Genomic DNA, 14,579 nt, shown 5'->3' on the forward strand with positions numbered 1-14,579 from the left:
TGTTTTTTTTTCACACAAAATTCTGACCCAGTAGACAGTCTTTACTATATAGGCTAACATGAAAATGTCCAGAAATAAAAAAAAAGAAATAATCGTAACTTTAAAAAGGCAACGCATAAGGGTCTATTTAATAGTGTTTTCTGCAAAAATTTAGATTTTAAGAGGAGTAAGACTTAAAATGGGGCATCTCATCAATGAGTGAAATCATACAGATGGCAGCAGAGAAGAAATTAGGCTTAGACAGACATTGGGCTTAGAAGAAGCATCAACTTAAGAAAGGTAATTTTAAGAAATATGCTGTTTAACACACACACAGCAGCAGCATGTTTCACTATCCTCTTCGGGACCTTCAATTGGCTTGAATTCATTTGAAACCCATTTCTACAGCCTATCCGTGACCCTTACCCTAACCATTAGGATTAATACCCAACTCTAACCTAAACTCAATTCACACCTTAGTCCAAAACTTAGCACCTTAGCCTAAAACAGCATTTGTACCCATGGGGAGCAGACATTGGTCCCCACTACAGCACTTGTTCACTTGTTCCACAAAATAGTGGTGGGCATAGATACTGTTTTTAAATCTAAATTTATCTAAACTTAATCTTAGATTTAATCTAGATTAAAATCGATAATTTGAATTCTGCCAAAGAAATTCATGATAGGTGTTAGCTACCTAAATAATAACTAAACGTGTTTGAAGAGGTTTATATATATATATATATATATATATATATATTTATTGGGGTGGAACGGTTCACAAATTCCACGGTTCGGTTCACGGTTTTGTGGTCACGGTTTTCGGTTCGGTATATGTTGATTGTTAGCCTGACATGTTGGTCGTGTTGCTGTTAGCATAAACAAAACGTGTTGCACAATGCTTGCACACTGTTGCGCTTTTATCCACAGCTTTCTTTCCGCCGTCATCGTAGGTCACTCTAAATGCAAAGTGGTCCCATACAGCAGACCTATAAAGTGCTGCTGGCGCGTCTTCCAACTCCTGTTCTTTCCCACTCGCCATACCCACACAATTCTCCACAACAACTGATTTTTTTCTGCTACACCCGGCTAGGCTGCTTCGCTTCTTCTTCTTCTTGTTTACTACTGGTGATTGGCTTTGGTCGCAGTACCGCCACCTTCTGCTCTGGAGTGTAATCGCTTCGCCTATGAGAAAAAGGAGTGGCGCATGAACCGAACGAAACACACGCGAACCGAACCGAGACAGTCGAACCGAACGGTTCGGACGGTTTTTATAAACCGTTCCATCCCTAATACATATATACATATATATAGGTATACTCTTTAGTCACTCTTTTGTGAAATCTTCATGTTCAATACTGCTTTTCTACCTGATTGTTTTTGTATTTCATTCATATTTTTCTGTTTCCTTAAATTCCTGTTATCATTACCTTTTCTGTATTTTGTTCCTTTTCCTCTGTAATCCATAGCAGCTCTAGTTCACACATAAACCGTCAATGAGAAAAAAGCTGAACTGATGAATATTCAAGACTCAAGACCAGAGCAAACAATCAAATAAAAACATGTCAGAAATAATAGATTTCTCCAATAAAAAACATTTTTAATGGGAAGTTTAACAGTAGGAAGCAGAAAAACTGACAGCAAACATCTCTTAACGCATAACAAGTCATACAGAGATCAAACTATAAATACACGGTAGAAAACGACTGTACAGGACGAAGAAACAAGAACCTGAAACTAGGATTTAAAAAACAATGTGAGCATCTCATCCTTCAACAGGAACCTATTCCACTCGACTGTCCTCCCATCTGTTCATCCCAGACGCATCCAACTATCAGAGAGTTGGCACTGAGAATCCCGCTCTCGCTCAGCATGGGGTTCAGACTGCTTCTTCTCTACCTGACCCAAACTCATCAACACACACACACACACTCTCTCTATCAGGCCACACATTCACTCAACGTCTGGACAAGTCGCCTCCTGTGAAGAGAAGAAAGGAAAATGACGGAGCCAAGAAGAAGAACATTTCCTTCCAACAGATAACATCTGATCTGTCAATAAACTGTACAAGCTGAGAATTCTTAAACAGAAGAAAATAAACATCACTGTGAATGTAGAGATCACCAAAAAAAACAAAAAAAGATTAAACATGAGCAAACAGCGAGTTAAAGACTCTTTCAGGTATATCTTAAAAATCTTCTTAAGAAGGGACAAAAACGCAGTAATAATGCAGCGGACCTCCTTACTAAGAGCTGGGCTTCAGGTTTACAGATGTAAAGATTATCATTGATGATGTGTGAAGTTTATTACACCTTAATATTAGCTTACTCTCCCAGTAGTTTATCTAATTAGGACATTTCCTCTGTCTGGATATACAGTTATAATTTTTGGTAACGGAATGAGAGCGGCTGTAATTTCTATCCTTGTGTTTTATTTAGTTTTTATTTTTAACTGTTTCTTCTGTGTTTATTTATTTATTTATTTGTGTGTATTTATTTTTCTACCTGTTTTTATGTAAAGCACTTTGAATTGCCCTGTTGTTGAAATATTCTATACAAATAAAGCTGCCTTGCCTTGCCTTGCCTAGATAGCTTCTTTTATTGATAAGTTACTTTTACTCCTATTTTTGACAAGATTGCTGGAAAAGAGATGGATTCTCACCCCGATGTGATTGGATTAGTGGTAAAAAATGAAAGTAAACAAATATAAGAAACTTCAAATATTAATCTCCTGAACTCTTCTGGACATCGTTATAAATCCTCCGGTCGTACAAACAATAAGGAGACAGAAACTGTTTCCTGGCTCTACCAGGTGTTCGACTTTAAGAAGATAATTATGGCTACGCCCACATGAAGATAAAACGTCCAACATTTTAGAAACTGTCTCTGTAAGCGTGAAGCCAGCTCACTAGATGCTACCATCACATCCATGTACTCAGTACGCCATAAAACGCTGTTAAATCATGCTAGACCTGTTGGTGGCGCTGTGATTGAACGATGGAAACAAGCCAAAAGAAAAACTATGTATAAGTTAACCGATGATGCAAGCCTCTCTGATCGGCATTAACCATGGGAACTGCATAGACCGACTCCTTGACCCTTTAAACCTGAGCGGATGAGGTCTATATGTCATCTGAGGAGAAGAAAACTTGAAACAATTGTGTTTTGTTTCAAATAATTTAAAAGAACATAAAGAATATATATTTTTAATACAGTGTTACAAGCAACACAGACTTTAGGGATGCTGGTTTTCCTAATTTGGCCACGAAACGGAAAAACACAACAGACTCTGCCAGATTAGCCAGATTAGCCTTCCTTCACATGGTGGATGTCACTGTGTGTATGGAGGTCATCTAATCAGGGCAGCCTTCGTGTCTTTAAAATTACACAGGATATGGGAACAGCTTGGAGCCGGTCTGATAGAGTAGAGCTATCTGTAACCCTGAAGCATAGAAGCAAGCTGCATGAAGTTCAAGACATGGATGGCATGTCAGTTTCTGATACGGACAGCTAAGCATCAACATGATGCAACACATAGACTCATGAGGTATAAGAAGCAGGTGATGACCTTGTTCGGGGCTCAATCTTTGCCGGACGCTTGCTGACCTGATTTTTGAGACCACAGCTGTGCAAGCTCCAAGCATTTTCTCTGTCCTGTAACAACCTGATCTGGAATAAACTCTGTTACTTTTTACTCCTGTTTTATAGTTCTTTTTACATGTTAAGAGTAGTAAATAACTTGCTCCCAGGAAAAGAACCGTGAGGAAGCCCCTGGGGTGCACCGGCTTTTTTAGGGGACATAACTTCCTCATTTAATACATTGTTAATTACCTGAGCAAGGGAGGAAATAACTAGACTACTGCTCAGTGATCAAAGTCCTATTTTTTTTTTAGATAAGGTAATTTTTTCAGTTCATTAGGATTAGTTTTTGTTTTTTTTTCAGAAAAAAGTAATAACTTATAAGGAATCATTAGAGAACTCCATGCTTCCATTTTGAGCTTCTTAACCCCACAGATATTATAAAGGAGGTTTAAAGAAACCAGAGCCAACCATGCAGGAGGCAACGATCACAGCAAGCATGGCTTCCTCAACATCCCAGCAGAGAAACCGGCTCCTTTCCTGCATGCAAATGAGCCCCGGCCATATAATCTGCAGCACGTGGAGATAATCTGCAGCCAACTGACATTTATTTACAAAGAAATTTATTTTATTTATATTATGTAGAATTATATGGTCTAAAAATGTCCATTATCTTTAAGCTTGTTTTAATCAACGCAAATAAACTAGTAGGTCTTTGAGTTGAAAAAAAAATGTGGTGCTACAGCCAATCAAATCCTTCCCTAACCTGCTCTGGCTCTGATAAGTCGTTGTGTTTAGTGTCTGTTTTTTTTAACTTAAGGTAAATCTATGTTAAAATGATCATATTCATTCTTCATAAGAGTATTTTCTTAATAACTGTTTTTATCTGTGCTCTAAAAACAACAGATAAAAGGCAGGCTTGATTTTATTAAAGGTCCAGACATTAAAATGCTTTTGTGTAAAAGTGTGTTTTGTTGACTTGAAGTTAGCACAGAGTTCTGATCTTCTGTCAGGCCCTTATTTTCATACCGACATGAGAGACATGCATGCATGCAAATCAGTGTGGCTCTCACCGTGGCAGCTGGTGCACTCACAGCTGGTTATGACCGGCAGGAAGACCTGCTCACTTTCTCCGCTCTCACACTGCAGGCTGAGGAAACGGACCGGTTTCACCAGGTCCAGCTTGTAGCTGCAGCACTCGCACTCGGACCGAAGGTGGGGCTCCTGGATGTGGTGCATGGAGTAGAGTGGAAGAAGGGGTGATAACAAGAATATTATTAATAATTATTATTATTTTTAAAAATACTAATATAATAATTGAACTTTATTGATCTCACATTGGGTACATTTACCTCTGCATTTCATCCATTCCCTTTAGATTCACTGAAAACTTTTTTTTCCCTTAATAACCAAAAATGTTCACAAAACAAAACTGTCATTACCTTTTATTTTGTTAGCATCCATATAAGGGTCAAAAAATGCTTATAATGTTGAAATACACATGACAAATAAAGAAAGTTTTTCCACAAATCAAATCTTCTTCTTTTTAAAGTGATCTTTGTAGCGTTTGGCGCTAGTTCCTGTATTGTACGGTGGCTGAGGGATCCAAAAGCAAATATGCGATTTCACTGCAACCTCAAAAGTTAGACTAGCAGACATAAAAATTAGATTAAAATATAAAATCTAGACTAACACACAGAACATATGCAAAGGAAAATAAAGTAGCCGACAAAAAGAATGAACTATAAGTTAAATTCAGCTGTAAACTGGCTGAAGAGCTTCGTACCACTAGGGAGAGATGATAATCAACTCCAATGGAACCAAAACAAAAACATTACTGCAAATATTCCTTGAAAAACTTCTTAAACGACAAAAGCTTTTAAGTGTAACTGCCGTTGTGTCAGGTTTAATTTTTGCACGTTTTCTCTTCATTTTTTTTTCAAGATTTTATATATATATATATATATATATATATATATATATCTCGCTTTTTTTTAAACTCAAATAAGTTTCACAAATTGCCTTCTTTTCTGGTTGCGTTTTCCAGATCTACTTCTCTTCATGTTTTAGGGCGGGTTTTCCTCTGAAGTGGGGAGTGAAGATGCATTTCTATTTGTCTGCTGGACGTTAGCAACAATATTTTATCGGACAACAGCGAGTGTTTGTATCGGTGAAGAGAATCTGATCTGTGAAACGCAATTTGAAAAGGACGCAATTCATAAAACGCAAGGTATAACATTTTATAAAAATATAAGCTCTGTAAAATTTTTTTTTTATAAATTATGAAGAAAAATAATGCTGAAAATAAATGTTTTAATATTAGTGTATTTTACCTAAATTTGAGACGGTAAATAAGGTAATCTGCTTTTTTTTTTTTTTGGAAAAATTTAAAATATAAAACCTGTAAAAATTATTTGAAAAAATAAATAAATAAAATGTAAAAAGCTAGTAAATATATATATATATTTTTTAAATAAAATACTGAGAAAACGGCAAAGATCCCCTTGCAACCTTAATTTAGTTTATCAAAGTTTTCAAAGTTTCATGTGTGGATTGCATTTTTCTTGCAACAATAAAAGAATAAAAGTTCACTCTACTGTATATATATTTTTTCAGATTACTCAGCTTTTATAATCTTCTCTTTACTTTGCTGACTCAATCAGGGCAAACTGTTTATGTTTTCTAACTCCATTTAAGCAGACGGTTTTATATCCAGTAAAGGAAAAGTTCCATGAAATGTGTAAAACAATAAATCTACGAGTTTCCTAGAAAAGAGGGGTCAGTGTTAGAATGTGAGTTATAGAAAAATTGGCGTAGAAACATCACCTTCAAACCTACATGACTAAAGCACTTATAAAAACACCTTTTGAGTTATTATGTCATTTTGAAGGTTAGTTATGAATCAAAGGTCTCGGGAACAGGTTAGCTCTGCTTTGTGAATTAAAACTCCTCAATTCTCAATCACAATTTAACATTCCCGGTTGCCACAGTAACAGGATGGTGATAAATTGGGTAAGGCTAACTTTTAATTTTACTTTTCTCCCAAAATAGCTGAAGTTATAATCTTCTTTTTGTAATCAACATGTAAGGTTGCCAAGGGAGAGTCACGTCTCCATGGTGATGTTGTGATGAGTTTGCTTTTTTAAGGGATAAAAGGAAATGAGAAAAGGGATAAAAGAAAAACAACAAGAAAGATGCTATGTGTTTAGCACGGTTAATAAAGGCTCAACCTTCGCACAGATTTCATATTTGACTTTTGGATTAAATAGATATTTGCTTGAAGTAAAGTTATATTTGGAGATAATTTAGAGTTTATAGGAAAAAAATAGACTAAAGACTTTGATGTGTTGAAGGTTGACAGACAAAATAAAGAAAAACTTGACATCACAATGATGGCAGGAAGAGGTCAGGCGGGTTGGGTTGGTGTAAAACATTAAGCAGGGACACAGAAGCCTCATCCTGGAGCAGGGCCGTCACTAGGTTTGAGAGACATGGGTGGCTTAGCCCCTAGGTAAGATATTGCGCGCGCACAGCGCGCGCCGAAATTTTTTCAGTGCACTTTCTAAGGCGCTGTCTATAAATTCATTATTTTAAGAGCAACATACCTGGGAAACACTTCCCTCACTAATGCTACTTCACCAACTAAACTACACCAGTTAAAATGTGCTAAATTACAAAGAGTAAATGGTAGGTGCCATGCATTACTGCATAAATGGAAGAAGGCAAGTGGTTCGCCACTCATCATAATGGAAACCTTCTACAGAAGACAGTTGTCTAACCAACAGACTCCCAACATCTTCATAAACCCTTAACCTGGCCATTCATCTTTCCCCATCTCCCCTGCACCCACAACCTGTCAGGAACCCCTGTCTGCTTTGCAATAACCCTGTTTCTGTGTGTGTGCTTGGTGTGTGTGTGTGACCTGGACTTTGGCATGTCTTTCTCTACACCTGGCACAGAGAGAAACACATATATGTGAGGAACTTAACAATAAATGCAGCATTATCTTTGATCGATTTCTGCTTAATCTAAAGTTTAACCACAAAATACAAGTTGCATAAATGGACAGTAGGCAATAGGCAATAGCATCATTGCAAAGAAGGATATCCTTGAGACTTTTTCACATCAGTCTGACAAAGTTTTAATGCAAATAAAGGAAGTATTTTTAAGTACAATGTATTAATGAAAACACAAAATCAACAGTATATGAAACGTACAACTTAGAACTATAGTCAACCCAAGGAAGCACTACCATATCACACAGTGTCGCCCTATCAGACTGGTGGCACATAGATATGGGAGAATTATCCTGCCATAATGCAAGAGCACATAACTTCAATTAGAGAAAAGAATTTCATCTTCTTGCACTCAAAACTTATAATGCTCACACTCAAAACATGCGCTCTCTCTCAAATATTTTCTCTTCTCTCAAAAATCTTTGTTTCTTCTCTCAGATTTAAACAGATATTTTCTATATTATCACAGATATTTTTTCCTCTCGCTTGCCTCCATCTCCGCTCTGCACGGGTCTCAGTTACGCTCTGCTTGCGGATTTGTTTTGCTCTCTCAGACTGCAGTTGGATCGTTGCCTAGCAACCTTTCCAGCCAATAGAACGACAGCCTCGGAAAAGGTGCGCTTGTTTAACCCTACGGAGTGTGCCTGTGCTACTACGCCACTTATAAAGCGTCAGCTGAAACTGCTATTTACAGTAGTTTTGTGGCTGATTGTTGTTTAGAAATAGAAAACATGGTTTCATTTCTTAGTTTTGCCCTGGATTTTGTAGCGTTTGTGGACGCTACGTCGCTACTTGATCAAAACAATAACGTCGCTACAGGAAAGTTACTTGATAAATAAAGCAGCGACGCTACGGTCAAGCTACTTGAAAATGTAGTTAAACTAATAGCTTCGCTACATGTAGCGGCGCTACTGCCCATCACTGCTCCTGTGACAAAACTATTATAATGATGCTAGTAGGCTACAACAACATCGTGTTTTCCCACACCACTGACTTTGTTCACCATGGTAACGTAATTCCTACTGAATCAGACAAGCTATTAGGCCTATATTGTCTCTTTCCTCACTCCAGGTAAAGTGAAGAAAATGTAAACCGCTGACATCAAATGGCAAACTCACCGTATGTATCTGCACGCAACCATAACTTTCCTAATCAAGCTCGATGACTGTGTGGAGATTCAAAGGGCGCGCTGTTGCTGCACTGCACAGCTGCTATGGTCCAGTTGATGGCCGTGTACCACGTGACGTGACGCTGGACGCGGAGCCAATGAAGGAAATGAATATCCTAACGATATTAATAATTGTATAAATAATTGTGTTTGTAAATAAACTAACAGGAACTTATCTTCAGATTAACTTGCCTTCTTGGTGGCTCGTTTTCAGTGCTTTACTGCAATTGTTTGGGGTTATATGGAAAAAAAAATCAATAAATAAAAAAATAACAATAAAAATCGCAAAATAATTATGGGGTGGCTAATACCAACGAAGGGATGACTTCAGCCACCCTAAAATAGGTCTAGCCACGTCCCTGTCCTGGAGCCAGGCCAGGAAAGGGGTTCATCTGGAGTATCACTACCACCTGATTTACCCATGAAGCAAAGAGCCAATAAATAGAAATAAAACTGAATTGAATTAAATGGGAAGCTTTGATGAACAGACCAATCTATGTAAGCAGGAATGACTGAATTAATGAATGAATGCACAGAATACATTAAAAAACATTATAATCCTGATTCATTCTTAAGTTATTCTGGAATTCAGTATTCTGTTGTGATCTTTTTTCAATTTTTTTTATTTTTTATTTATCTTTTTTTATTATAAAAATTCAATTTAAAAGAATAGGTGCAACTATATACAGTGAAAAAAAAGGATAATCAAACATTGTCATTCGTTTACAGAAAAACCAAAGAAAAAACACAAAAGGAAACTCATTATAAACCCATATCAACAAAAATACTTTCCCTCTTAATTATTTACAGTGAAAAAATTTATGTTTATGCACAAAAATTTAACAAATTGTCCAGTCTTGAAAATATTTGCATTGACTGAGCAGTCCGAAAATGTCCTGAGAAAGTTGTTAGGATCTAAATAAAAACTAATATTCTGTGTTTTTAAACCATACAAGTTTGGGGATTTTGTTATTTATTAAGAGTAAATTACATAATCATTGATTTGAACATAAGATGTTCAGACAGTAACCCTGTTATTGTGAGCCGTCAGCTCTTCATACCTCCATGATGACATCCGTCCAGGACAGACAGCGCCCCCTGCAGAAGCTGACCTCCACGTTGTCAAGCCGACAGCCTCCCTTGGTGATGTTCCGCACCTCAACGTAGCGCTTGCACTCCGCCACAGGCTCACCTGATGGAAACACAGATCAGAATGAGGACGGAGGAACAGCAGGACAGAAAGGACGTATAAAACTCTTTATCATTTACTTTTTGCACAAACGTGAAAGAGAGGAATGATACAAGGAGAAAAGGGAGCTGATAGTTTGTCTGCAGAGAGCAGAGTGACATTGCTGTGCCCCTCCCCCCATGTGACATTTCCTCCGCAGGGAGAGTGATTAAAGCCTGGCATGGGCTGAGGAATGTAATCTCTCATTAATTGGGGACTGCAGGACTCAATTTTTACCCTTCTATAAAATAAATCATCACATTCACTGAATCATTTTCATGAGGGCTTTTTGAAGCTTGTATCCAAACACAGAGCTGAATTCCCTCATGAAACTAACCTGGGAACAGCTTCCTGCAGACTGGACAGCAGCTGCCTGGTTCCTCCACTTTAACGTCACCCTGACAACAAGAGGATGCAAGTTTATTTATTAAGCACATTTGAGTAGCAACTCAAAGCCTTGCCTGTAAAAAAGGAAAAGCAGTATAGGAAAAGTACACTGCAGTGGCATAAAAGTATTTAAATGCATAATTAAAACAAACAATTAAAGGGGATTAAAATAATTTTTAAAAGATTAAAAATTATAAAAGAGAAAAGAAAGAAAAAAGGATTTTTGTGATTTTTTTGCGCCCATCTTTTTATAGCTTGTGCACACATGAATTGCATTCCCTAATACCATTGGTCAGTAATAATGTTTTCCCACACGCTTGTGATGTTTCTTGTTTGTAAGCTAAGATCCTCCAATTTTTGGATAAACTTGAGCTTTGTAACTTTAAACATTTGAAAAAAATAGATATTTTTTGCTCACATAAGGAAAATATATTTTTAATCTTCTTTATCTTGGGTATAATTCATGGTTGCGTCTCCAACTTACTACACTTACTCTGCTCATAAGCATTGTGAAACTGTGACCCTTGTTGTATGCAAAAGGTCCATTCGGCAAAACTGATCAAAATATGGTAACCTGACTCCGCCAGATGGATTTGCTCCGCATATCCATCTGGAAACCTTCCGCTGAAGTAATTTCGGGAAGGGGCGAAAATACTGGTTAGCTGATTGGCCTATGTTGGTGATAGACGGGCCAAATAAACCAATCAGATCAACGAAGCATATGACGTACTAACAGAGCGACGACAAAGAGGAGCCAATTGATAGATCAAACTCTTGCCGAAACCAGTCGGGAGAAGAGCAAAAACATCTTTTCCTCTGAGAAAAGCATCCAGAGCAGTGTTTTGCTCTTCTTTCAGTGAAGAAATACTCTGTAATTCCGATAAAACTTGCTCGATAGCCACGCTAACGCTAGTTTCATTGGCTGAAGCCGCCATGTTCTTTAGACTGAACTGTCGCGCTTCTCGTTGCGTCACACCTCAACCCGCCTCAAAGCCAACGCTGATTGGACGTTCGTTTGGTGAATGGCTCCAAATGTTCTTTAACGGAAAGTAGCCAGACTGATTAGTGAGTGAAACCTTGAAAGCTCGCGAGATCAGGATAGTCTCACGAGGCTAAAAATATGGACCAAAAGCGCCAAACTGGATTATTCAAATTTTCTGATTAATTTCACCATACAAAAACTATTTCCACATTTAGTTTTAAACAAATTTTCACTTTTAAAATATTGAAACTTTTCAGCTTTCAGAATTTAAACTCTTAGTATATCCATTTCTCCTTTCACTCTTTATGCACATTAATAAGCATGATTGTTTAAGCCCGCCTCTACACTTCCATTCCTTTATTGCAAAGCTTATCTTATTGGCTAACAAAATATGTCGAAGTTTGATTGTTCACTAATTTGAGGAGTTCAAGATGCACAAGGACTACAACATCGCATGCTCCTTGGGACTGCATTTTTTTTCATGCTGGACGCTTCCGACATGCTCTGGATCCTGAAAAAGGAACTATGGTTTTGATTTTGGGAGCAAACTTGGTGAACAAGACCATGTAACGTATTCTGTAAAGCCTAAAATGGTAGACATACCTCACTGGACTTCAGAAGAATTAGCTTTTATTCTGAAATTCTTTTAATTTTCTATGGAAAAAAGTTAGCTGTGGTGGATTATTATGACACATGATTTTATTTTATGGTAATACAACCGGATATTACTTTTATGTTGAGTGTTACAGACAAAATGAGCTATTTTATTCCACAGTAGAATCCAAGAAGATGTGAACAATGTATGAAGTGAAATTTTTCAGTTCTAATTTGATTATAGATTCTAAGTTATTGGTGCTTGTTAGGATATTTGGCTTACCATTGAGTTGATAGTAGTTTTCTTTAGGATCACTTGATTCTAAAGAGGTACAACATGTTGGGTTTTTGTTTCCAAATAAGTCTGCTCTTTGATGCAAAACAAAATGTGACTTCAAAACTCCCCGGGCCGGTCGGTGGGAGCTAAGTGGTTAAAGGTCTTTTATTCACAGAGGTAAATGATTTCTTCCATGGTATGTAGACTTTGATCGATTACATCCTTAAATTAAAACAGTCTCTTTCCATAGCCAGTGTTCATTGTGTTCACAGGGAAGGTATGAAGGTAAAGCTGTTGGCTTTCAGTGAATGAGGTCACAGAGATTCCCTGTGCTTTGTGCGATCTGGGTTTTCTCCAATTTTCCAAGTATATAATGGGATTATATTTTATTAAGTTTAGTTTGATTAGATTAGCTGGCTGTTAAAATAGGGGTGAAACAACATAGAGCTGCTAGAATGGACCAACCTACTCTGATGGGTTTGGGTCATGCTACAAATAGCAGGCAGCTGACTTTTCACATTTGAGTTAAACCAGAGCAGTTCATGGGAAAATGAGGAACAGGGGTTAAAAAAAGACGAAATTAATCAATCACAGAAAATGCACAGAAAATAGTTATTTTATTTCCTGGTTTGAGCTATTTTAAAGGTATAGGATGTAGGATTTTGTCCTGCAACAGGAGGGTGGTCTGTTTAAACTCCAGCTCTGTCTGTGTCAATTCTTGTCTTCTTGGTCATAGGCTTCAACTGTATTGCCCTACCAATGGTGGTCAGAAAGCGCTATACAGAGAAGGGCCAGTGCCTGGCTTCTGTCAGCAAGCCCCAGGGTGTCAGAGTTTGGTTGTGGTTTGGAGGACCCAAATGCAGAGGCAGAGAGGTTTAATGGGGCAAAACAGTAAACAAAGGCAGGAATGCAAAATCCAACCAATAATCAAAAGCAAACCAGAACTAAGGAGACATCAGGGGAAACCAAACACGAGGAGCCAGGGAGAGACGAGGTAGGTGGACAACAGCATGAGAGGACAACAAAGACAAGGAACAAACAAAGAGTGAGAGCAGAGGGAGAGCATATACTGTATAGCTGAGTGAGACAAAGGCAGGGCTAACGAGCAGACAAGGAGGAGGTGTGAGAGGAGACAACGAGGAAGCCAAGGGGAAAGGAACACACACACAAGAGGGCAACAGAGGACAACAGAAAAACATGAGAACTAACATAAACCTAGAAATTACAACAAAACTGGAATTAAACCAATAAAACTAGAAAACAAGGAGCAAAGTAAAGAACAGAACCAAGACCATGAGACAGGGGAGCTGTGGCGACAATGTAACTTGCCCCCATCAGGGTGTAAACAGGTGATTTACTAAAAGTGGTGTATAGTGCGTTGGAGCCCTTGGACTCGATAAAGCACTAAACAAACCTGTATTTGTTTGGCCATTTACCATTTTACCAGAATTTAAAAAATACCTGGTGGGTTGCTCAATATGTTTCCATCCCCCTTGTCAGTTAAAAATTAACACGCCGAAGTGTGGCTTACCCAGTGATGTAATGTCTTTATTCACACTAGAGCGGTTCCAGTACAGTAGCAGGTAGGATACTGAATTGAGTCGATAAATGGCAGTTTTACCCAGTAAATCAGTTCTGGGTTTATTCCCACATAACCCAGGATATTACCAATAAGATCCCTGGTTTGGTTTACTGGAAAACAAGTGCGATTTTTGTTGAATTGAGGAGGTAAGTTAAACTATTTGCCATTGGAACAAGACAATTTACATTTAAAATAAGGAAAACCCTGTTTCATTGTCTTATTTCAAGTGTATATCATCTAATTTCCTTATTCTGAGAGTAAAAATCCTCATTCCATTGGCAAATCCTCTTATTTTTCTGCTCAAATTAAGGGTAAATGCCCTTTATTTAAGACATTTTGACTTATTTCTAGATTGTTTTTGCAGTGTTGTTGGTGTGAAAGAGGCTCGAGACAAGAAGAATTTATGGAGCTTTTCAGTTTGAACCTTTACGAAAGAAACAAGAGAGAGACCAAAACCAATTGCAAAGCAGGGTGGAGGTAGAATCATGTTGAGCTCTTTCGGTGGTGCCTTCCATAAAATAGAAGGCACATTAGATCATGAAGAGTACCTCAAAATTCATAAATTATAGGACAAATCGATGTCTTTTAGGGTGAAACTACACAACAATAATGGACCCAAGCACACATCAGGACTGGTTTTGAAGTTAAGAGTGGCAAAGCAGAACAACATTAAGGCTCTGGTATTACCCTTACCTTAATCGTAAGGAAAATGTATGGGGTATGCTTAGAATTTTAGACTAGCAGTCCAACATTTCTGTTTTTGTCAAGACTCTAAACCAGGGGTCACC

At 37.7% G+C, this 14,579-nt stretch overlaps 1 protein-coding gene across 1 annotated transcript in view; it reads right to left on the bottom strand.

Moving 5' to 3' along the window:
• Positions 1 to 1,556: 1,556 nt before the first annotated feature.
• Positions 1,557 to 14,579, bottom strand: part of LOC119799316 (SCO-spondin-like) — a gene marked incomplete at its 5' end in the record, with an annotated part of 33,412 nt that continues 20,389 nt past the window's right edge. Inside the window, 4 exons of the mRNA XM_038309149.1 lie at positions 1,557 to 1,959; positions 4,631 to 4,781; positions 9,803 to 9,933; positions 10,307 to 10,367. Coding sequence (XP_038165077.1) covers positions 1,937 to 1,959; positions 4,631 to 4,781; positions 9,803 to 9,933; positions 10,307 to 10,367 — 366 coding nt within the window. The remainder of the gene's footprint in view (positions 1,960 to 4,630; positions 4,782 to 9,802; positions 9,934 to 10,306; positions 10,368 to 14,579) is intronic.

The sequence above is a fragment of the Cyprinodon tularosa genome, unplaced genomic scaffold (assembly GCF_016077235.1).
Source record: "Cyprinodon tularosa strain WSP-4 unplaced genomic scaffold, ASM1607723v1 ctg659, whole genome shotgun sequence".
Lineage (NCBI taxonomy): Eukaryota > Metazoa > Chordata > Actinopteri > Cyprinodontiformes > Cyprinodontidae > Cyprinodon > Cyprinodon tularosa.